The sequence below is a fragment of the Lepidochelys olivacea genome (assembly GCF_965140295.1).
Source record: "Lepidochelys olivacea isolate rLepOli2 genome assembly, chromosome: 10".
Classification (NCBI taxonomy): Eukaryota; Metazoa; Chordata; order Testudines; family Cheloniidae; genus Lepidochelys; species Lepidochelys olivacea.
In genome coordinates this window covers 16,882,921-16,906,442 of record NC_140420.1, presented here as the reverse complement: position 1 = coordinate 16,906,442, position 23,522 = coordinate 16,882,921, and the positions used below count along the sequence as shown (strand labels likewise).

At 43.0% G+C, this 23,522-nt stretch overlaps 2 protein-coding genes across 2 annotated transcripts in view; one reads left to right on the top strand and one right to left on the bottom strand.

The window, feature by feature from the left end:
• LOC311527379 (uncharacterized protein) overlaps window positions 1-3,262 on the bottom strand; it is an 87,187-nt gene extending 83,925 nt beyond the window's left edge. Inside the window, exons 1-8 of the mRNA XM_084641298.1 lie at window positions 3,193-3,262; window positions 2,890-2,973; window positions 2,719-2,813; window positions 2,199-2,360; window positions 1,561-1,605; window positions 1,139-1,303; window positions 549-645; window positions 265-446 (exon numbers count right to left, since the gene is read on the bottom strand). Coding sequence (XP_084497424.1) covers window positions 265-446; window positions 549-645; window positions 1,139-1,303; window positions 1,561-1,605; window positions 2,199-2,360; window positions 2,719-2,813; window positions 2,890-2,973; window positions 3,193-3,211 — 849 coding nt within the window. The 5' untranslated portion in view covers window positions 3,212-3,262. The remainder of the gene's footprint in view (window positions 1-264; window positions 447-548; window positions 646-1,138; window positions 1,304-1,560; window positions 1,606-2,198; window positions 2,361-2,718; window positions 2,814-2,889; window positions 2,974-3,192) is intronic.
• Window positions 3,263-11,749: 8,487 nt separating this feature from the next.
• Window positions 11,750-16,969, top strand: ANKS4B (ankyrin repeat and sterile alpha motif domain containing 4B). Its single transcript, XM_084640770.1, has 2 exons — window positions 11,750-11,989; window positions 15,861-16,969. The coding sequence occupies exons 1-2, from the start codon at window positions 11,826-11,828 to the stop codon at window positions 16,945-16,947; spliced, it is 1,251 nt and encodes a 416-aa protein (XP_084496896.1). The 5' UTR covers window positions 11,750-11,825; the 3' UTR covers window positions 16,948-16,969.
• Window positions 16,970-23,522: the final 6,553 nt, after the last annotated feature.

Below are 23,522 nucleotides of genomic sequence, written 5' to 3'. Positions count from 1 at the left end.
TATATGACCATTACTCTGAAGCTTTGGACATTGCCTGGTTGTGAGAGTTGAGGGAAAAGAATCAGATGGCAGCCAAACGACAGCTGCTGAAGGTACAGATACCTACAGTCTAGTCCAGTCCTATGGCTTGGAACAGACTCTGCTGGTAGGACAGCAAATCTGATTTTGTAGATCAGCCCTTTCTATTGCATCTTTGGTTTGCATTTCACTCACAATTATGACCATTCCTAATTGGAGTCAGATACTAGTTTGTAGGGAGCTTACTCTGGACTTCAGGATTCTTTTGTTGATGTGCAGCTTCACGCCCCTTCTTGTGTCCAGAGCAATTCCATTTGCTTGGAGTTGGGTCATGGGAATGTTTCTGTTGTCTATACTCACAGCAGAGAGGATCCCTGGGAAAGCTGGGATGGCAACAGTCATGTGTGTGGAGTTACAGGTTGCTGGGCCTGCAAGAATAGCTCTGTTAGTGTCCAGAGACATTTTAAGGTCCAAGTCCCTCTCGGGTCAGAGGAGGGACCAGCTTCCTCTGTGAAGAGGGGAAGTTTTACCTGGTGCACAGATCATTCTTGATTCTACAGTTAGCCGCTGGTCAGGAGGCCCATATGAAAGCTTGAGTGCCACAGTATATAGCATCTGGTTGTCTTGCTGCAGAGGATAGATACGGTTGAGAACAGCAGGTTATTCAGAGTGCAGTTCCCAGTGCCAGGTATAAAAGAAGCCTATTAGGATTCAGTAAGCCAGGCTGTAGTTCTGAAGAGACTTCAGAAGTTATGAGAAGTCTTGCAGGGCATGTTAGCCATTTAAATTGTTGGGAAGGCAGAACGCCACTGGAATTACACCCTAGCCATTTCACATAACTCCTACACACAGGAGTTTTGGGAAGGGTGTAACAAGCTCCATTCTAGGCCCTCATGCACCACCTGGATTCATAGCCAGAAGTCAAGCTGAAGCTCTCACACACTCCCATTTCCAGATGCCCTCATGGACTGCATGTAGAGTCAGACTAATCAGACTGCCCCAATAGCTCAGACTAGTGAGCCTCAGAAGTCTGAGGCTTCTCACGGTTCTATTTATAGACACCATCGTTTGCCGATGGCAAGTTTTGCCTTTCAGCCTCGAGACAGTCTTGTGCACCTACCTTGTAAGAGGCGACTCCAGTTGCACCAAAAGAAACCTGGAAGATTAGGTTGTTGCTGTCAGCTAGGAATGTATACCCTTGCTGCATGGCTTGCCTAAGGCTTAGCCTGTGTGTTCGTGTTCCATCATCTATGGACAGTATCCAGGCCATCTGAGATTCTGTAGTCTGCAATTTGAGACTTCTGGTCAGTCAAGCATAAGGTTTTTCCATTACCGAGCAAGGGGGTTATTGTTCTTATCTTTAAGAAGTGTTAAGACTGCTGTGAGTGGCAGCTTGGCTAACCAACACAAGAGAGATACTGAAGGGTCCAGTTTGCTACTTTAGCAAGCATCACCAAAGTGGCAGTTTCTACATGCAGCAGTTCTACTTTAGAGGCATGTTACTTTGCACACCCAGCCCCCATTTTGACCGACGTTTCATACCATGTGTTCATCAGCAAAACTGGGAAGGAGTCTTGGAAACACAACCTGAAAGAGAACGGGACAGCAGCTGACTTCAAAGCACACTGTTCAAAGAGAAGAGGATACCAAGCAAGCTTTCCATGGTGAATGGAACAAGGAGCCTCTAACCCATTAGAGGAATGGAAGCTTTCGGGGAGCCTTCTGAGGAAGTGTGCTGCAGTGGCTAGAGGCCTGGCTTGTTTTCAGAGGAACAAGGTGGGGAAGCAGCAAATGCTGTTCTCCCCCTGTAGTTTAGGGCACCTGTGCCCAGGTTGACAGCTACTGACCATTAGCCAATAGAGGGGTCTACATAATTCAGTAAGCTGTGCCAAGCCTAGCCAGGGAAGCCCTTAGAAGTACACAAAGGAGGAGGTAAAGGTAACTAGCTAGAGTTTTTACAAATAAGAAGGCTAGTCTTTAATCTGAGTCTTCCCAGAGATCAGGAAGGGGAAAATCCACTATCCTCCTGCTACTCAGTCTTATTTCCTTACTCCCACCACCCAAAGAGAGTCGACAGACACATCTTCAAGATTTGACCGAGAGGCCATTGAGGTGTCAGACTCCTCTCTACAGCTGAGAGCAGTTCCCTTTCCAAGGGATTGTCAAACTGCCCCACTTACTGCCATGAAGTCTTTAGTACAGTTTGTAGCTCCTGTAAAAATAGTAGGGACAACTTCATCTGCTTGAAGAGAATCACAGCCAATACTGTAGGTTACATTCTTGTCCCTTGCAATGGTTTTGTTGAGCACCAGCAGCTCTAGTCTCAGCTGGTGTTGGCCATGCTATAGCAAGAGAACACATTGGTCAGAATAAGACAGTGGCACAGTTTTACATTACTAGATGTTGCCTCAGATCAGCAATTAGAGCCAACCCTCAGAGGCCACATGTTCAAGTTGAGAATTTGCTGTCTATAGAAGAGGCAGGGTTACTCAAAGGAAGGAATTTGATTTTTGGGAGCCATTTGATTAGTCATTATTACATGGAAGCACCACCTCAGTGGGTGCTCTGGGGAGGAGGAGTCTTCCAGGAAAGAGAAATGGTACATTACATGACCCAACACTGCAGTTGGGTCACTTAGGAGGAGTCACTTTGGAGCCTCTGTCAAGTGAGCATGTTCCCAAAGCAGAGGGACGGTTTTACCTCTAGTCTGGTGCAGTTCACATACAGAGCAGTTACAGTCAGCCTCTCATGATCCACCATGTAGTCACAGTCTACAATCTCTTCACCACTTCCATCTAGAAAGAGTAAGCTGGTCAGCTATGCTGCTAGAAGTTGCCTTGAGAACCTAGCTAAACATGCAGCAATACATACCAACTACATGGACCTGCCAGAAGTTGCTTCCAAGCTCTCTGGGAAACCCAATCAACATTTTGTCAGTGTGACAAGACACCGTCCCTACAAGAGGAAGTGAGCAGTCTGATATCAACTCCTTGCAACACAGGATAGGAGACAGCATACAGGCTGTTAGTATGCTAAAACCCACTCACTCCAGCAAATGGAGAGGAGAGTCACCCCAGGAACACACCCCAGGGTCAGTAAAACTATCCTATCAGCCTCAAGACAAGTCCACCCCTGCCCCCCCTCCAACCATGATCAGGTGAATGCCCTGGTTACCTGGGAAGTCTAGAGCCATGGAACTAGTAACACCAGCTGTCAAGGGCACTATAAGGCAACCAAGTAAAAGAAGCAGCCTGCAAACAAGAGAGAAGATGCTCAGAAGCCAGCACAGCAAACAGAACCCTCCCTATACACAACCCACCCACTTACCACATGCTGTAAAAGGACCAGCCTAGCTGTAATACAGGCAACCTCATGGCTCAGAGTCAAGCCACCCACATGAAAACACCAAAAACTCACCTCCTCCTCAGCTACAGGGATTATATAGGAGGGGCTGCAGCCCCAGCACACCAGCAGCTCTTAGAAAACACCTGGGATGCTTCCTCAACACCTGCTAGCAGCTGACTCTAAGGCTGATGGTTTGCACCTGGCCCCGTTCTGTGCTGCAATCAGTGAGGAGGGGGCGGCTTAGGGACAAAGCTCCTCCTTTAAGGGGATTTTATGCCCCTTTGCACAATTTTCTGTTTCCCTTCACTTTTAAGATGATTTTTGGTATCCATTTTTCCTTTCACCCTGCTCTTCCACTGCCTTTCCTCCTCCGCTGGAAGATGGGGCAATATAGCTGACGAGCTAGAAACAGACAAACACTTTGTGTGGCAGCCTTAAGCTCCCCTAGCCCTTTGCCCCTTACCAAGGAGAATACTTGGCATTGCTGGGCTCTTCTGCCCACTAAAACAGCCTTGTGCTCAGCCGTGGGGTTTGTAGGTTACCCAACGCTTGGGAACTATCCTCAGTAGCCCCCGCTCAGGAAATCTTCATTGCCAGGGTAGTTCTGTTGAGGAGGGACAGTTTGCCCAATATCTAGTTTGCCATAACTGTTACCAATGTGAATGAATCCTCCCAACCCTCAGGGAAATAGAGGAATGGTTGTCGTCAGTATTAATCTGTATGATGGAAAGGCCTAGAAATACTTTGTTAAATGCCATTCTATTGATGGAGAAAAGTGGGACACAAAGAGATTTGCCCAAAGCCACTTATTAATGAGTGCTTGCTTTATGATAGCATCTCGACACCCCACCCGACCCCCATTGTGCTAGGTGCTGTATGAATGGAGTGAGAGCCAGTCCCTGGCATGAAGAGTTTGCAATCTAAATAGAGAGCACAGAAGAAGGGTGGGAGAAAGTTCAGATTATTACCCGCATCTATAAGACAGGGATCTATATTACAGAGTGATTAGGGCTAAGGTTACACAGGAGGCACGAGATCTTGAATCTGGCGGTTGTGATTCCTGGACTAGGGCCTTAACCACACACCTATTCTTCTTCTTAAATGGACTGTGTGGAGGCTAATCCTGTTCTCATTGAAGTTAGTGGCTTTTTGTTTTTTTGCCATTGACTTTACTGGAGGGATTGAGGCACAAGTAAGTGGCAGAGCTCCAGAGAGGATCCAGAGGAGTCCTGCTATCTAGTTACCTGCACTGATCACTAGACCAATATTGATTGCCATCTTATTTCTATAAACCTCTCTGAGTTATTTATTTTATCTTTCAGCTTTACTGATGTTCTTGAATTCACCGGACTTGTAGAAAAATGCAGAGAATCCTATTTTTAAAAGTGATTGACTTCTCAGAGATCAGAAAATGGAAAGATTCCTTGTAGGAACTGTAGAAAATTTTAAGATTAGAGATGGTAATTAGTGAGTGGGATGTTAAATTGGTGCATGGGGGAATTGTGCAGTAGTTTTGTTCAAGGTCTAAGTAACTTTAGACATCTACGTATCTTTCTTTCTGCAGTTTATATATTCATACTCAGAGTTGCTCTTAGGGACTTGTAATCTGCAGCCACATTTGGCACGCCCTCACCCGCTGATAACGGCATTATGGGTAGGAACAACAGCTTGAAAAGGAAGAAAAGAACTGGAGTCCCAGATGCTGATGGGGACCAAAGCGTTGGGCGCTAGGATAATAAATGGTGGCAGGCAGCTGGCAGTGTGTTTGCTTGTCACCAGTGTTCTGCATAGCCAAGCTGCTATAGCACCAGCAGACGGTGATACTGTAGCTAGTTTGGGAACCTATGTTATTTGACAGGGAGTGGATGGGTCATTACACAAAGTAAAACTATTTCCCCATGTTTATTCCCCACCCCCACCCCCCACTGTTCCTCAGACTTTCTTGTCAACAGCTGGAAATGGCCCACCTTGATTATCGCTACAAAAGGTTTCTCCACCCCGCTCTCCTGCTGGTAATAGCTCACCTTAAGTGATCACTATCGTTACAGTTTTCAGAGTAGTAGCCGTGTTAGTCTGTATTCGCAAAAAGAAAAGGTCTCTAAGGTGCCACAAGTACTCCTTTTCTTTTCTCGTTACAGTGTGTATGGTAACACCCATTGTTTCATGTTCTCTATGTATATAGATCTCCCCACTGTATTTTCCACTGAATGCATCCGATGAAGTGAGCTGTAGCTCACAAAAGCTTCTGCTCAAATAAATTTGTTAGTCTCTAAGGTGCCACAAGTACTCCTTTTCTTTTTGCGAATACGGACTAACATGGCTGCTACTCTGAAACCTGTTCCTTTAAGGTAATCATTGTCTATATGAAATAATGGGAAATTCAGAGTTAACACTGTCACACACCACTATGTCAAGTGGGCATGGAAAGGCAACGCAGAATATATGGTGCCTAGATTACTCACTACCTATTATGGCAATAGGTACTATCCAAAATCCTAAAATAGATTAGATCAGATACTGGCTAATCTTAGTAGCAATAAAGTAAATGGGAACATGCTATTGACATCAGTGGGACTAGCATTTGGCCCATTTTTGGTAAGAAGTACACTTTTTTGAAATCCCTGAAACAGTAAGTCACAAAAGTTGAGAGAGATTTGCCACCTTGTCTCTGAATTATATACCTGATATTTCCAGTTTAGGGCCAAATTGTACACTGTTGCACTCACTTGATTCCCCAGGGCCTGACTCAAAGTCCCTGGAAGTCAGTGGAGAGACGGGGCTAGGAGGAAAGCTAGCTGGTTGAAGCTCAATCTGGGTAAGACAAAGGCAGTGCAGGTAGTTTGGGGAAAAACAACAGGAAGAGGTGGTGGAGATGATCCTCATCCTTTAACGGAGGGACATGCCTTCCTTTTGCTTCTACATTTCACAACCTAGGGATCTTATCAGATCTGAGTGGCTTCTGGATATGTAGCAGCAGGTTATAAACAGAATAGAAAGCTCATGTTAGCTTAGGGCAGGGATGGACTAGTCAATGTATAAGAAGGATAGAAGGAAAGAAACATAACATAGAGGGACCTGCAGCACCAGAAGCTCATTGTCTCAGTCTTTTAGCTTATGAGTTTTTAGAAGGTGATTAACCAACAATATGCTAAGATAATAAATAGTTGCTTTATTATATTTCTGAATTTAAAATGTGCTACTTAAACTACAGAAAACAACCACTGTTCCTCATCTCAGGAAATTAAATTCAACCCACTAGGATTGTAGAAACATGAAAGAATAATTAGGTTCTTAGTGCAGTAGAAAAAATAATTAATTCAGGAATTAAACTATAGAAATATTTGCCATCTATTTTAGGGTCTTCTATAGCGTTGATCCCTGCAGTATCTAAGCACTGTTATTATCTGATGAATAATATCACTTCCATTGCGGAAGACTGGCACATCTCCCATGCTTCAGCTTTTGTCTTTTTCTCTTTGATTTTCTGACTTTGGAAGAAAATGTTATTGTCCAAGGCTAGCCCTGAACACCTGAACTCACTGAGGCAGTGAATTAGCAATTCAGGAAAACTCAGCTCCTCTGAGCATGGGCACAGTTTTCTGTGAGCGTTGAGTGTCAGTTTATGTCAGACATTAATAGGAGGCAAGAATTTCAGATGGCAAGAAAGGCAACGTTCTCTTTCTATTCAGTGCTGTTTGCGCTACTGAAGTTATCAGGGAGAAAAATGAATCTGCTGAGTGGGGTTGACATTCAGGAGTGCAAAAAGCAAAAGAACAGATCATGTCCATCTGCTCCTAAGCACTAACAGCAGGAAAGAACATTGTTGGTTAGAAGGAAGATAAGCCTAAGTGAGATCACACTCCTCCATTCCCTCTGGCCCTACAAATGCCCCTACATATGCTCTTGTGAGTATCAGGAGGATGGATGGGTAGAAAATAGGTGGGGCTTTGTGAGAGCTGGCATCAGCTCCCACAATCCTGCAATGAGCTGTGCACAAGCAGACCCCTGTGCCTGCACAGAGCCCCACTGACTTCACTTAAGTGGAGATCATTGCAGGGGGGGGCGTTGGTCCACATGTCCACATTCTCCTGCTCTATGCTCTCAAACCCCTCACTGGGAGCCCAGAGGGGAGATATGGGGGAGACGACTGACCCAGGTACTGTTAAAGAGTTCATTTAGGACTGCAGTGGGAGTTTTGCTTGTACAAGGACTGGACAACTGAGCTCTTGCTGTTGTTAGCAGTTGCTGTTGTCGTCGTCAAATCATGTAGCCGCAATTACCCAGTGTGACTGGATTCATTCATCTCCGAGCCTATTAGCAGCAGTGTATTTCATTAGACAAGCAGAGGGGACACACTTGCTTCCCCCTCCTATTAGCTTTACCATACTGCAGTTACCATTCACAAAAGGTACAGTCAGGAAATGGTGTGCTGGATAATAGCTCATGCAAAACAGATGGCACAACAGCTCTGTCATTCTCTTGGGCATAAAGAAAAACAGGGCTCTGAATTGTCTGGAACCGTTGTGAATAAAATTACTAACAATTGGTTTTTAAAATCCGAACAGTGTGTCTATCAGCCTATATTTTATTTATATCCTGACCTTGGAAGAAAATAGGAGAACAATAATCATGGATCTTGAGAAATCCAATCACAGATAAAAACTGCTAGTTAAATAATCCATTAGTTTACAATGGCACGTACAACAGCAGCAGAGTTTCTCCTGAGCCTGGTAAGACATTTCAATTTGAAGTGGAATGGTTTGGAACTTCCTTTCAGCACAAAAAGAAAAGCTTCATTCTAACCCTTCAGGGGCCTTAAAAAGTTCACAGTTTTGAACTCTCCTCTAAGAAGAAAAATCTCCATGCAGGCTGAAAGAAATCAGCTCATTTGACCCTGAATCATTTATTACATTTTAAGCTGAAGTTTTTAGAAAGACGACAAAAATAAAGACTACCAAACACCGAGGTTTTAGAACTAAATGAAGTTTTTGTTTGATTTTTTTGTGCTGCCTGTTTCTGTGACATAAGTAACTATAAGGCTTGTGAAGTCCTGTAGTTTCTTTCTTTTTGAAGTAGGTTTTGCTTTGCCTCCAATTAAAATTTTCAACAAAAAACCTGTTTCATCGGAAGGATTAACATTCTAAACAAAAGTGGGTTTTTTCATTTTGAGAAATTAAGAGTACTCAGAAATCAGTGTGTTGTGCTACAGGAGCCAATAAATTTGTCTTTATAATAGAAACCAATAATTTTGGAGAGCCATATAGAAAATATTATTTTGTAACTCCCTAGTTTTAAGGCAACTAAGGGATACAGCTAACAATTTAAAATTCAAGCCCACTAGACAGTGTCTCATCTCTCATACCATGCACTTACTGTATACCTGGATCAGGGCACTGCAAGGTTCATCCAGCCCTAGCTCAGAACACAATTCCACTTGCATGGGCAGCCCCTGTCTCAATCTCCATGGGCAAATAACATCATCACCAGCAATAGTTTTCTCACCAGATACTTTATATAAATTTATTTCATTTGCCAGTGGTTGTGTTTACTGCTTCCCCTGCTTCTGAGCTAAATATGGAAAAGGCAAACCATAGCTGTATGAAGCCATAGGTCATGTATGACACGGTATGTAATTTTAATGTTTGGCATCAACATTTCTTGAGGTGGGTCAATTTTTTTTCTTCACTGGATACTGCTGGCTCTTTTTATCTATTAATGATCCAGTAAGCCTAGGATCATACAATCAAAGAACTGGAAGGGACCTCAAGAGGTCATCTAGTCCAGTCCCCTGCACTCATGGCAGGACTAAGTATTATCTAGACCATCCCTGACAGGTGTTTGTCTAACCTGCTCTTACAAATCTCCAGTGATGGAGATTCCACAACCTCCCAAGGCAATTTATTCCAGTGCTTAACTACACTGACAATGGCTGAGATACCCCGGGAGATCTAGGGAAAGGTCAGATGGAAAAGGGGTTGGTGGTGTGGATAGGTGTCTTCATCCAGTACTGTTAGGGATGGACTGGACTCCCTTCCCCTTTAGTAAGAAAGTAGGCATCCAGGGCCCATGAAAGAAGGGAAATGAGCTGCCATAGAACATAGAGAAAGGGCGCGAAGTAGGGGAGCCAGAGACCCCTAGATGACGGGATACAAAACCGGGGATGAAAGAGAGGAATGAACATTCCTGAGGAGAAAGTGGAGAAAAGAAAGAACTGGCCAAGCAGGCATCAGAGGAAAGGAAACCTGAAAGTATTGGAGGACGATGGGCTGTCTAGAGAATGTTCACTACCAGGGTCTTGATAGGAGGAACCCCAAGATACATTGGTAGGACAAGGAGAATGAGGGGAAATGAGATGATGAAGGGCTAGGACATGCCCTGCCCCAAATGAATAAGGGTAAGGGGGTCCTGGTGTGAAGACCAGTGATCTGAAACAGAATTATGGGCAAATCTCCCACCCACAAAGTGTGAGCTCAGTGGGTGGAGGAAGGATAACCACCCTGGGGGCAAGCACAGGAAAAAGGTACCTGGTGGCACCTCTAAAGAAGAGCAGGTGCCAGGGAAAAGGAACCTCAGCATTCAACGAGTGAGGGAGGGAGGTGTGTGGCAGAGTGCTAGGAGCTAACAGTGACCCAGCATGCTGATCTTTTAGGCACCAATAAGTTCTCCCAGAGAAGGCGGATTGGGGATATACAGTTCATTAGCTGATCAGGCTGGGAGGGCTGATGAATCAGTTAGCCATCAGCCTAGAGGTATAAAAGAAGATGCAGGAAGGGAGTGAGGACCTGAGCTACCTGAATATAGTAAGTGCTAATATATTGAGAAAGGGAGACTGCAGTTCCTCTCTGGCCCTGTGGAACAGAGCAAGAAGCACGGTAAATACTTTGCTGCATGACTGTATAGGTGGTAGTGATGTAAAACATTCACACAAAGTTGCCACTTACTGAAGAGTCTGAAAGGTTTCTGGGGCACCAGAGGATGGGATGGACCATGCCCTTCCAGGATCAGTCTGGTCCAACTCTCTTTCTCCATATGGGAAAACATATGAAAAACTCAGCTCTTGAAGATCTCCTAACCAGCATCTGAAAAAAAACTCATGTGTAGAGACCTCACTGGATTATGTGGTATGCATTGTGAGAAATAAATGAGGGTTTACTGCAGTCAGTAATTAGACTCCTCACTTACCGAAAATGCCAGGTTGTAATTGCTACCACTACTCTTCCTAGGAACGTAATACATAGTAAAAGGCTCAAATACTGTTGTTCCTAATTATTGCATTGGGTTCTGTCAAATGCAAATTAAATATAGAAAACAGTAAGGGGAGAAAATACGTCAAATGGCAAGTTGATCATGACCAGGATAGATGATAAGGGGGCATTTTATTACTCAATCTTCCTTAATTTCTCCTCAGCTTCTGCTTCAAAATGGAAGTTTACTCTTTCTATTTTGAATCTCCAAATTGGAATTAGTGTGCAATCCTGAAAGTCTTTACTCACACAGGTAGCCCTTACTCATACAAGCAGTCCTGTTAAAATCAATGGGGCCACTCATAGGAGTAAGGGTTTGCAGGGTCAGGCCCATATATTACATTGCAGGGAATGCTGTGTAGTGATTAGAAAAGAGGCCTACGATACAGGACTACTGGGTACTATTTCCAGCTCTGGCATTAACTCACTACGTTACCTTAAGCAAGTAATTTAAACGCTCTTGGCCAGATTCCAAAAGTATTTAGGCTCTAACTTCCCTTGAAATCAATGGGAGTTAGGTGCCTCAATACATTTGAGCATCTGGGCCTCTATACTTCCATTTATCCATCTGTAAGATAGGGATAACAATGCCTATTACATTAATCAATATTTGTGAAGCACCTTAAGATCCTCGGATGAAATGGGCTACATAGGTGCAAAGTGCCATATTCTTGGGTTTATTTCCATCTTATGTGACAGACGATGGGACTTCAATGTAAACAGCTTCACTGGTAATGGTAAATGCTGCCCAGTCTAAGGTATGCTTCTTCCTCCAGTATTTCACGTCTCAAAATCAGGATTCATCTTAACACCAATGGTGAAAGCCTGGCCCCATGTAAGTCAATGGCAAAGTTTCCTATAACTTCAGCGTAGTCAGAATTTCACCCCATATGTATTAAAAAAAGGGAGTAGGGACACATGGTAAATGAACAAAACCCACATGCCTTTCAGATATAGAATACTGGAGTTAATGGCAAATGGCACAGTCATTCTTCTGGAAAACCAAGACACCTATTTGTACAGCTGCTGCATTAACTATGCAGAGATCTGGACAAGTTCTATGGGGATGAACTTTGCCTTCTCATTTCTAGCCTGCTGAAGCTGACTTCTCGGCTTGTAATTATTAACTAACTATCCTGGTAGTGAAAGTGCGGCTGTGCATCTCAGCTGCAATTCAGAGCAAGAGACACAGCCTTGGGGACCCGGGAGCTATTGGAAATGTCAACCAGGTATCACAAAGCAGCTGCGGATGGCAACCTAGACCTGTTGAAAGAAGCCACCAGAAAAGATCTCAATACCTCAGATGAAGACGGAATGACACCCACCCTCCTGGCAGCTTACCATGGGTACCTGGAGGCAGTGGAAGTCATATGTAGGAGAGGGTAAGTATAGCAGAGCTTGGTCTCCCAAAGCCTGCTGGACAAAATTATAGCTAGTATTTGGCCTCCATTAATGCAAATTGTGGAGCAAACAGATCATTCCTTCTTCTCTAATTGACTTAGATGTGACGCTGGGGTTATGGTGGTGGTGGTGGGAATGGGACTTAACATTTAAACCAATATTTGTAGTTTGTTTTATAGCTGGTATCAGTAGCTTCTTCATTTCAGTTACGCTGACTTAGGCCCTAATCCTGTAAACTGCCCTAGGTGAACAGACCCCTGTATTCCAGTTGAGCCCCATTGACGTCAATGGGGCTACAGGGAGCTGCCTTCATGGAGCAGTTTCCACAATTAACACTTCAGGACAACAGGAGATTGGCCATTGACTTCAGTGGTGGGGATCACACCCTTTGTTTTAATATTCCTTAGAAACTGGCTCAGCAGAGAAATGCCTCCTTGATAAGTCCACAGCAGCAAACAATACATTTTATCAAAATGTTAATGCCACTTGTTTCCAAAATACAGATATTTTGTAAATGTAAATACCTACAACCTCACGGTGATTTTCAGAAGGAAGCCAGAACTGGGTGTTAGAGAGGATTGAACACAAAATTATGATTTCTCTGCTGTTTGTAGTATTAGAAACAGCCATAATGCCTGGATAGCATTCAGAGCTGTTACTGGAGTTTTAGTTAGGCTTCTTGCAGACTGAAAAGGAATTAAATATAGAGTATACCTCCAGGAGCTTTCTCTACTTCGGTACTTGGTAGCAGTAATATTTCTAATGCTAATTCCTAAATGTACAAATAGTGAAAAATAACATAAAAAGTCACTCCCTCCTCTAGATTACCCACTGTATTCTGTTTCCTCTGAATCTGTCTTTTAGGCTTTGATCCTGCAATAAGATTCACTAGAGGATACCTTTTTTTCCTGTGCTGGGTCCCATTGAAACAAATGTTCTTTCTAGTATGGGAGGGAAATTAAATCAATAGGTACTTTCATATGAGGTACAATAAACCAGAGGGAAGATCAGAAAACCAATGAAAAATTAATAGTTGTTTAGATGTGTTTTGTCTTTTTCTTAAAGACAGAACGTAAGCTATAGAATGCAAATGAGTTCTGTGCATGGTAAAGCGTAACAGCTCGAGGTTCCTCTTTGCTCACTGATCTTAGGTGTGGCAGTAGTAATATTTTATTACCCATAAAGGAGACCTATAAACTGTGTGGTCATTGCAATAACCTTAAGAGAAGCAAAAATAGATCCCGAGCTGCGGTATATCAACATAGCTCTACTGAAGTTACTGAAGTCAGCAGAGCTACATCAGTTTACAGCAGCTGAATTTTTGACCCACAATGTTTAGAAGATAGAAGAGAAGGAGCAACTAACAGAGAAAAAGAAGATAAGATTATATTTTCCTAAGTTCCAATGTCTCGTGTTATGACGTACAAGTCAGGGCATGTGTCACAGAGCATCCAAACTTCCACAAAAATGTTTTCTCTCTTCATTTTTAATCTGATATCTTTTAATTCAAATCATCTTGAGACATGACAACTTTGGGATGCTGTTGCCATTTAGAGCCTCAAATAGTAGTTACAGTTTTCAGGAACTCGTCACCCATTTTAACCTGAGATTCTCTGACTTTGTAGGTAGTCCACGGTGACTCACAGAGACACTGTTCTAGTCTGAAAAATGTCCGTTTGGGTCTCTGGGAGATGCTGAATTTTGGAAGGTTTTAAAAAGAGGCTCCAGTCAGATGGCATTTTCTTGGTAGCTATTATTTTTAATAAAATCCTCTTATCCTCAAAGCAGAGCAGTTTTCTACAGTTTCTGGACAAAGACACTCACATACAGTGGAAGTTTTTCCTCAGAATGGCTGCAGATTTCCAGGCTCTGAAGCTTGGAACGTATTCATACTAATGTAAAACAAAACCGCAGTAATAATGAGCCATTGTCATCTACATTGCACTTGCCCTCAGTCATGAAGGGCCAGATTGTGCCTGGCCTCTGTGTACTGCACAAGTGGAGGAGAAAGCAAGAAAGCTTTCCTCCTATTTGCAGCCCCAGTGACTGGAAGAATCAGCTTCCTTTGAGTTATCAGGCCCGCTGCTTCCTAGTGCCCAAGAGTACAAGAGAGCCCAAAGAGGGCAAATTCATGAACACGTGACTAATTTTTTCCATTGTCCCATTGACTTGAGTTAGAATCAGCACCTAGTTTGCAAAGTGTTTTGAGATGCTAGGATGGAAGACATCAGAAGAGAAAAAAATTACAAATGATCGATGGCTAAAATTATGGACATAGGCAACCACCTTTTTAATACACATCACAATGCGAGAAAGAATGGTCTAGTAAGATGCTCGCCTTATTGGGTTTAATTCCGTACTTCACTAGATACTTCCCTTGGGACAATGGGCAAGTCATTTAGTCTCTGTGTGCTCCAGTTCCCTAGCTGTAAAATGGGAGTGGTAGCACTGTCCTATGTCACAGGGTTGTGAGGATACAGGAGAAGTTGTGAGGTGCTCAGATACCAGGGTAATGGGGGCTGAATAAATAACTTAGAATTAAAGGTGAATCATTTAAAGCGTCTCTTCCAGTGACATTTGATGCCAGAGACTGATGCCTGCTGGAGATTTTGTTATGATACAATCTCTTTCATTCACATTAGGTGAATCATGCTCTGAACTTTAAAAGCTGTGGGAAAATGTGACCACACTGGTAATAAGACGCACAACATTGTTATCTTTTGAGCTGCTGATAATATCATTTAAGTCTGCCTAATATGAGAGAAAAGATTCCAAGTTATTCTAATCTATAGACATCAGGTTTGTGTGAAATTAATGCAAGAGGAAGAGAGAAATTATACTTCCCACTGGCTTTAAATTAAAATGAATGGACATGACAATTTTATTTTCAAATGAGTTTCTGCTTTTAAAAACCCAGGGGCAAAAACAGCTTAAGAAGAACAAAGGAGCTGAAGAAAAATGATAGCTTCTCTCTGAACTATATTTAATTGCAGTGAAGACAAATGTGTAGCGTCAGGGCTTTGTTCCTAATAATTTACCGATTAACTATCATAAAAGTTACTTCCATGGACACTGTAAGTATTTTTTGAGGTAGTCAAATACAGTAGTCTCAGCCCATTGTGCCTGCATTTTACATTCAAAAGGAAATGCTCAGCAATAATTCTTAAAAACATTTTGAGTGAAATCCTGGTCCCATTGAATTCAATGAGAATTTTGCCATTGACTTCAATGGGGCTAGGATTTCACTGAATCTAGGGTCTGATCCCACTCCCATTGAAGTCAATGGTAAAACTCTCTGAGTGCCCATTTGAGACACCATTCCTGACCAGCTTCTCCTAGGCTGGGGAGGGGGATGGTAGTTTGTTGCTGGTTAACACGAGGCATGACACCCACGGGTTAGCTCAGTCATACTAGCTGGCTTGTTGGCAGGTGCAGCATGCCCTCACCCACTCCCCACCCCTCTGCTCAAGGGGTTAGTGAACAAGCATGGAAGGCTTGGAGTCAAGATCTGGGAAGCCCAAGCCAGGGTACAAAGGAGAGTTCTTATGCCTGTGTGGGCCTGTAGTCCACATCATGTTCTAGCCCTAAGAGTTTGCCCAGCACCATAGAGGGCGTTGGTGTTAGGGCTGGGATTAGAGCTCAGGCCACACATCCAGCCATGTTCAGCCCTGGACTAACCAGGTGCAACACCATTAAAGACAGTGGATTTGCACCCACTTGTCTGCAGTAGAGCTGCATCCACTTACAGCAGTGCTGAATTTGGCCCTGGATCACAGTTCATTCCCACTGCGTTGAGTGCTATGTTTGAGCTGTGTTTTGACATGCACACCTTACTCCTATTTTGCTTTTCAGCGGTGACCCTGACAAGTGCGACATCTGGGGGAACACACCTCTCCATCATGCGGCTTCTAATGGTCACATTCACTGTGTCTCATTCTTGATTAACTTCGGTGCCAATATATTTGCCCTGGATAATGATCTGCGCACTCCTCTGGATGCAGCTGCCAACAGGGACCAGCATGAATGTGTCAGAATCCTAGACAAAGCTGCTACCGAACAGAAAGTAATGAATCCCAAAAGAGTGGCCAAACTCAAAGCCCAGGCCCCGAGGAATGCAGAGAAACAAATAAAAGAATGTGAAAAGCGCCAAGAGAAACACCAACATGAAATGACCAGGAATTATAACAAAGAAAAGTATGGATCAGTGAGTTCTGCCAGTGGGACAGCCTCCAGAACAAAGGTGTCCAATTTCTTTATTTCTAATACATTGGGCTCTTTCCCCAGAAATCTGAAGGACACTTTCAGGATGAAGACAAAAAAGAAAGATGAAAACACAGGTGATCAGGAAGCACAAAGCAATGGCCAAGAAGATGACAGGGCTGGGCGAACTACCGTGATGGATGTATTCAGTGAAAAAGATGAGGATGAATTATGTAATTACTTTAAAGGGAAAAATATTTCCGAAGATGATAGCGAGCAGGAGCATGTGTCCATTTTCAAACGGCCAGGTCTTGGCAATATTGTGTTTAGACGGAATTTGGCTGCAGGGATAAATGCTGAAGAGATGTTCTCAGAGAAAGAAGAAATAAGTTTTAAAATGCCAACTGAGCTTTTTCGGCATGAAAGGGCTGAGAGCGCAAGTGAGCTAGACACTGAAAATGATTTTGATGTCCCTTGGAATGAGGATGAAATTGGATGGGATGACGATGAAGCAGAGAGCACCCCTCTTGAGGTATTTCTGGCATCACAGAATCTGAATGAGTTTGTTCCTGTCTTCATGAGAGAAAAGATTGATTTAGATGCCCTCATGCTATGTTCCAATGAAGACCTACTGAGCATACAAATACAGCTGGGCCCAAGGAAGAAAGTCCTCAGTGCAGCAGATAGAAGAAAGCAGGCACTGGAGAAACCTGGAAAGCTTGTAGATACTCGCTTATAAATAAATGTGCCTGTTGCAATAACTATGCATTAATTCATCATGCTTTTGCTATTTTAAAGCCATGTATGGTTCTTTTCAGGCATCTTCCACAGGAAAAGACAAAGAGGTTTCCAGCTGATTAACCATGCACAATGGGACCAATAGAGAACATCAGTTTGAATGGATGACCTTTAGCTCCTGACAAAAAGAAAGAGAATGCAGATAGGTAACAAAGAAAGGGCCAGAGGATGTTGTGAAGGCCAAGACTATAACAGGGTTCAAAAAAGCACTAGATAAGTTCATGGAGGATAGGTCCATCAATGACTATTAGCCAGGATGAGCAGGTATGGTGTCCATAGCCTCTGTTTGCCAGAAACTGGGAATGGGTGACAGGGCGTGGATCATTTGATGATTACCTGTTCTGTTCATTCCCTCTGAAGCACCTGGCATTGGCCACTGTCGGAAGACAGGATTCTAGGCTAGATGGACCTTTGGTCTGACCCAGTATGGCCACTCTTATGTTCTTACATTTTTAGGTAAAAGAAATAGTTCCAGAGCTGAATCCTTCCCACCTAAAGATCATGCTAGGCATATCTTCTTTTTACAGTCTTAATGGTTTAAAATATTACTGACAGACAGTTACTGCACTCCATAAGCAATGAACCACAATGCATTTCCAACAGCCAGAGATCTTTGATTTTCTGTCCCACAAAATAAGACAATTTTCAGACTCTGAATAGATTGCTGCAAGGTGTCTTCACTGACACTATTTGAGAACTGGGTGATTGATCTTGATTTTGACTGTATCCCATTGACTCTATAATAGGTTCTGAATGAATGAACTCTTTGTGCCAATAAATTTCATATTCCTGTCATTCATGTTTTCTCACTGTTCAAGAGATGTTCCTTAGTTTTTTTAAAAAGTGAAACTTCTGACAGAGCCACCTTTAGTTTGAGTTGTTTGTTCCTCTTTCTTGTCACATTAGTTGCAAAAGTTATTGTTCTATAATGGATACAAGGCCTTTAATTACAGGAAGATGTAGGTTGGTTTGTTTTTTAGTTGGCTAGCATTTGTATCTGTTTCATTTGACATGCCCTTTGCTTGGTCTCTAAAGAAACACATTTTCCCCACAGAGTTCTGGAAATTAGGGCCCTAGCATTTCTAATGGAATTTGTAGTCCTAATGCCCAGTATTTTCCACTGGTCACTCATGGTCTCAGCTTGGAAGCTGTATGTGCTAGGGTGTATATACCCATAGGGAGGAAGGAAAAATAACTCTCTGTCCTAGACGGAGTCATGCACAGCTGGGTTCCCCTCATTAGGGAAGTAGGCCTTCAAAAGGAAGTGATGGCACTATGCGGGAGGGCCTTGGTTCCAAGGAGGACCAGCCCTCTTCCCGGTTGCTGGATTGAGAAGACCTCTACCTACAAGATGGGATTGCTCAGAGGATTAGATCCTCTGTAGAACTGCTCATGCAGTGTCCCCTAGAGAGCTAGGGCTGTGTGATGGGAGTTAATCCCTCCTCTTAACCCATGTTGCGCTTGTTGGGCCTCGCTCTGCGAGCCCTGAAATCAACTGGACGCTAAGCTGGGGGGAGAGGCAGATACGTTGGAGGGTAAGGATAGGGTCCAGAGTGACTTAGACAAATTGGAGGATTGGACCAAAAGAAATCCGATGAGGTTCAACAAGGACAAGTGCAGAGTCCTGCACTTAGGACGGAAGAATCCCATGCACCACTACAGGCTGGGGACCGATTGGCTAAGCAGCAGTTCTGCAGAAAAGGACCTGTGGATTACAGTGGATGAGAAGCTGGGTATGAGTCAGCAGTGTGCCCTTGTTGCCAAAAAGGCTAACGACATATTGGGCTACATTAGTAGGAGCATTGCCAGCAGATCGAGGGAAGTGATTATTCCCCTCTATTCAGCACTGGTGAGGCCACATCTGCAGTATTGCGTTCAGTTTTGGGGCCCCCACTACTGAAAGAATGTGGACAAATTGGAGAGAGTCCAGCGGAGAGCAACAAAAATGATCAGGGGGCTGGGGCACATGACTTAGGAGGAGACGCTGTGGGAACTGGGCTTGTTTAGTCTTCAGAAGAGAAGAGTGAGGGGGGATTTGATAGCAGCCTTCAACTACCTGAAGGGGGGTTCCAAAGAAGATGGAGCTCGGCTGTTCTCAGTGGTGACAGAACAAGGAGCAAGGGTCTCAAGTTGCACTGAGGGAGGTATAGGTTGGATATTAGAAAACACTATTTCACGAGAAGGGTGGTGAAGCACTGGAATGGGTTACCTAGGGAGGTGGTAGAATCTCCATCCTTAGAGATTTTTAAGGCCCGGCTTGACAAAGCCCTGGCTGGGATGATTTAATGGTGTCAAGGTTCCTTCCCCATTCTGAACTCTAGGGTACAGATGTGGGGACCTGCATGAAAACCTCCTAAGCATACTTTTACCAGCTTAGGTTAAAACTTCCCCAAGGTACAAATTAATTTTACCCTTTGCCCTTGGAATTTCCACTGCCCCCACCAAACTTTAACTGGGTTTACTGGGAAACGTAGTTTGGATACGTCTTTCCCCAAAAAATCCTCCCAACCTTTGCACCCCACTTCCTGGGGAAGGTTTGGTAAAATTCCTCACCAATCTGCATAGGTGACCACAGACCCAAAACCTTGGATCTTAGAACAATGAAAAAGCATTCAGTTTTCTTACAAGAAGACTTTTAATAGAAGTAAAGGAATCACCTCTGTAAAATCAGGATGGTAGATACCTTACAGGGTAATTAGATTCAAAACACAGATAATCCCTCTAGGCAAAACCTTAAGTTACAAAAAAGACACACAGACAGGGATAGTTATTCTATTCAGCACAATTCTTTTCTCAGCCATTTAAAGAAATCATAATCTAACACATACCTAGCTAGATTACTTACTAAAGTTTTAAGATTCCATTCCTGGTCTATCCCCAGCAAAAGCAGCATATAGACAGACACACAGACCCTTTGTTTCTCTCCCTCCTCCCAGCTTTTGAAAGTATCTTGTCTCCCCATTGGTCATTTTGGTCAGGTGCCAGCGAGGTTACCTTTAGCTTCTTACCCCTTTACAGGTGAGAGGATTTTTCCTCTGGCCAGGAGGGATTTTAAAGGGGTTTACCCTTCCCTTTATATTTATGACAAATGGTGTTGGTCCTGCTTTGAGCAGGGGGTTGGACGAGATGACCTCCTGAGGTCTCTTCCAACCCTGATCGTCTATGATTCTATGACCCAATGACTTTGCTGGAGCTGCTACCGTCTGATAGATTTTTCAAAGCCACACAGAGTACTTAGAGACTGCATTACTCATTAATGGAAGCTGGGCCTCTAAATCCCCTAGATGGCTTTGAAAATCTCAGCCTGTACATACAGGATTTGTGCTGTTGCTCAGCTGTGATCCTAGAAAGTACATCAAGAACAGCCATTCTGGTGCAGACCAATGGTTCATCTAGTTCAGTATCCTGACAGTGGCCAATGCCAGATGGTTCTTAGAGAATGAACAGAACAGGGCAATGACCAGGTGATCCATCCCATCATCCAGTCACAGTTTCGTAGTCAAGAGGATTAGGGACATCCAGAGCATGGAGTTGCATCCCTGATCATCTTGGCTAATAGCCACTGATGGACCTATATAGCTCCATGAACTCATCTAATTCTTTTTTGAATCCAGTTATACTTTTACATTGCCTTTGCGGACACTGGCACCAGTTTTTAATCTATTTAACACTTTTCATGATCCACTCTTTTTGCTCCTTCCTCCTGTTCCTTAGTTTATTGAAACTACATATCTTCTTGCCTCAACCATACTTTAGATTGTTTATTTTCCTCCACGGAAGGCAATGTATTGATGCGTCTACACTTCTTTTTATTAGGCAGTTGTTCTGGAGTTCCATGCTGTGCAACTTACAATAGCTGCAGTGCTCAGAACATTAATTAAACCAGACAGCATTTTTTTCCATATAAAAAACCCCAGTTGATAATTAACTAAATGTTTAACACAGAAAGAAAAAGGATCTTAAAAATATTTATGTGCTTGAAGGCGTCCTAGCTGAGCCATTTGACAAGAGGCTCGCAAAGGGCCAAATCCTGTCATCCTTAGTCAGGCAAATTGATTTAAAAACTCAGTGGGTTTTGCCTGAGTATAGACTGTTGGACTGGGCCCATGATTACCCTCCCCTTCCTTATTTACCTGCTAAACTCCACTTGAGCATCAACTTTTCCAGATGTCTGAAATCCGGTTACAATTTGCAGTCTCCCCTCACCTCTGGTTCCCCCCACACGTTACCGGTGTTTATTTAGGACTCTCTCACCACATCATCAACCCATCTGGGAATGAAGCCACTAAAGATGGAACAGCTACATGGCCACCCTTACCAAAGAACAGTCATCAATAATTCTATGCTGATGATGTTGCCTGTTTAACTGGAGTCTCAGCAGAAATACATAACCAGTCTCTGTACTGTGTTGTACAGTTAAAATATAGCCAACAAGAAATTGGACCAGAGTACAAAGTCATAGGCATAACATGGCTCTTTGTGCCAAAGTTTTAAAGGTATGCAGACACCTAAAGATGCAGATAGTCAGTTAATGGCATTTTCAGAAGCATTTATCTGCATTTTTAGGCACATAAATACCTTTAAAAATCTGACCCTTTGTGTTTCCACTTGTAAATCTACTTTATTGATACCAGCTTTGAGAATCAGCACACCTCCTAATGGTGCAGACAGCAATATCCTATGTGGGGGCTGACTGCCTGGATGCACATGATAAAGTTCCTTCATTTTAAATGATAAACAAAAAACAAAAAAACTTTTCTTGAAGCAATTCCCTTGAAGAACAACATCTTTGATAAGTGGCTCCTACTGTAGAACAGCACTCTGGCCACCTGTTAATATGCTTCAATTTGGAGGGATGCGTTTTAGTTCTTCATTTATGAAATCTGCAGTGTCATTTCCTGAAGCTCTCTCAAAAGCAGCTCTCCTTGTTTAAACAAACCCTCTGCCCATTCAGAAGTCTTTATAATTGGCCCAAAATTCGACCCATTAGTAATAATGGCCTACATTTATACGGTGCCTTTCAACTAGAAGGACTTTAAACACTGTGGGTAAAAGTATCCAGCCAAATCTATGCCCGCATAATTATTTGTTAAGCCCCACCAGTGTGCTGAGCCCTATGTAGCATACAGAAGCAGTGGGCCCTTCTCCACTGAGCTTACAGTCTAAACTGGACAGGCAGCACAGTGAATACAAATTGTGCTGCATTACCAGAGCCTGGAAAGTCCAGGCTCAGGAGTGAGGCAGAGTTGGCTTGTTTTCTTTTCCCTCTGCAAGTAATTTACTATAATGGACAGCCAGGTTGATATTTGCAGTGCTAAAAATCACAGGAAGATGCAGCACAAATTAGATAGAAAAAGTTGTTTTGATTTTCTAAAAAAGAGTTTTAACAAATAATGGACAATAAAATGAAAGATTACTACAAATAAAAAAGTTTCCCCTTCATTTTACCTTACATATCTCTTGCACATGACACTCATCCTGAGGCTGTACCACTGGGATTTGTGAAAGAAGAAAAATATATAAATCTAGGCTGGAATTTTCAAAGGAAGCTAAGGCATACACCTTCCACTGAAGTACAGTTAATGTTCCTAGGCTTCTTTGGAAATTCCATCTGAACGTGCTGCAATTTTGCTACAATTAAATGGCCCTCTCAGTATGGTATTGGAAATGCTAATGGAAAATACAGAAAGAAATGTCAAGTCAGAAAGTGAATCAGCTGATACAGCACTTTGATAACAGTCACATTTTGGCAACTATTTAACATGATACCCAAATGGAAAATGACCAAGAATCATTTTCGTTAGAGATGGGATCAAGCTGTAATGTTCAGATTCAGCTCTGAATGTTTACAAAGTTGGGGGGCACTTGGATCTGGGTATTTAGTTAAGTTTATGAAAACTGGATCCAGAGTTGAATCCAAACTTCCCCAAAGTTTAGAAATGTCCAGTTGTGGAGCTTTGGAGCCTGGCTCTGAGCACCTGCTTTTCCCACTGAAGCCAATGGAAATTCCAGGTGGTCAGGATCAAGTCCTTTGATTGGATCCATCTCATTTTTTATTTTCAGACATCAGAATAAAACACTGGGCAGCGAGTTAGTGCATAAACTGTTCCACCTTCAGAGAACCAAACACAAAGGCTGGCTTATTTCACATGTGGAAATGAACCATTTGGGGTTCTCATTTCAGTCCCCATTAGTTCCCCATCTCAAAACATTACTCAGTCTGGCGAGAACTGTAATCCTTGTTCAAGAGAGGCATAGCACTGGGATAGCAGTGTTGCTAGATGATATTACTGTTTTGCCAGAGTTATGTGTGGAAACTCACTCTGGTAGCCCATGTTACACTTGGATCATCCCAGTGTTGTTAGTCCACCACTGCTAAATGAATGCACAGATTTCAAAATATTCAGTACATTAAATGTTAATTTTTTCATAACAGAATTTTTAAGGTCACATAATTACAATTTAAAAATGCAAAGGTTAAGAGGACAAATTCTGCATTCACTTATGCCAGTAAAA

Excerpts from the sequence above, each read along its gene's own strand:
- ANKS4B (XM_084640770.1), top strand. The coding sequence starts at position 11,826 with ATGTCAACCAGGTATCACAAAGCAGCTGCGGATGGCAACCTAGACCTG. Across the intron at positions 11,990-15,860 it reads GAAGTCATATGTAGGAGAGG|CGGTGACCCTGACAAGTGCG; the intron begins GTAAGTATAGCA and ends TTTGCTTTTCAG.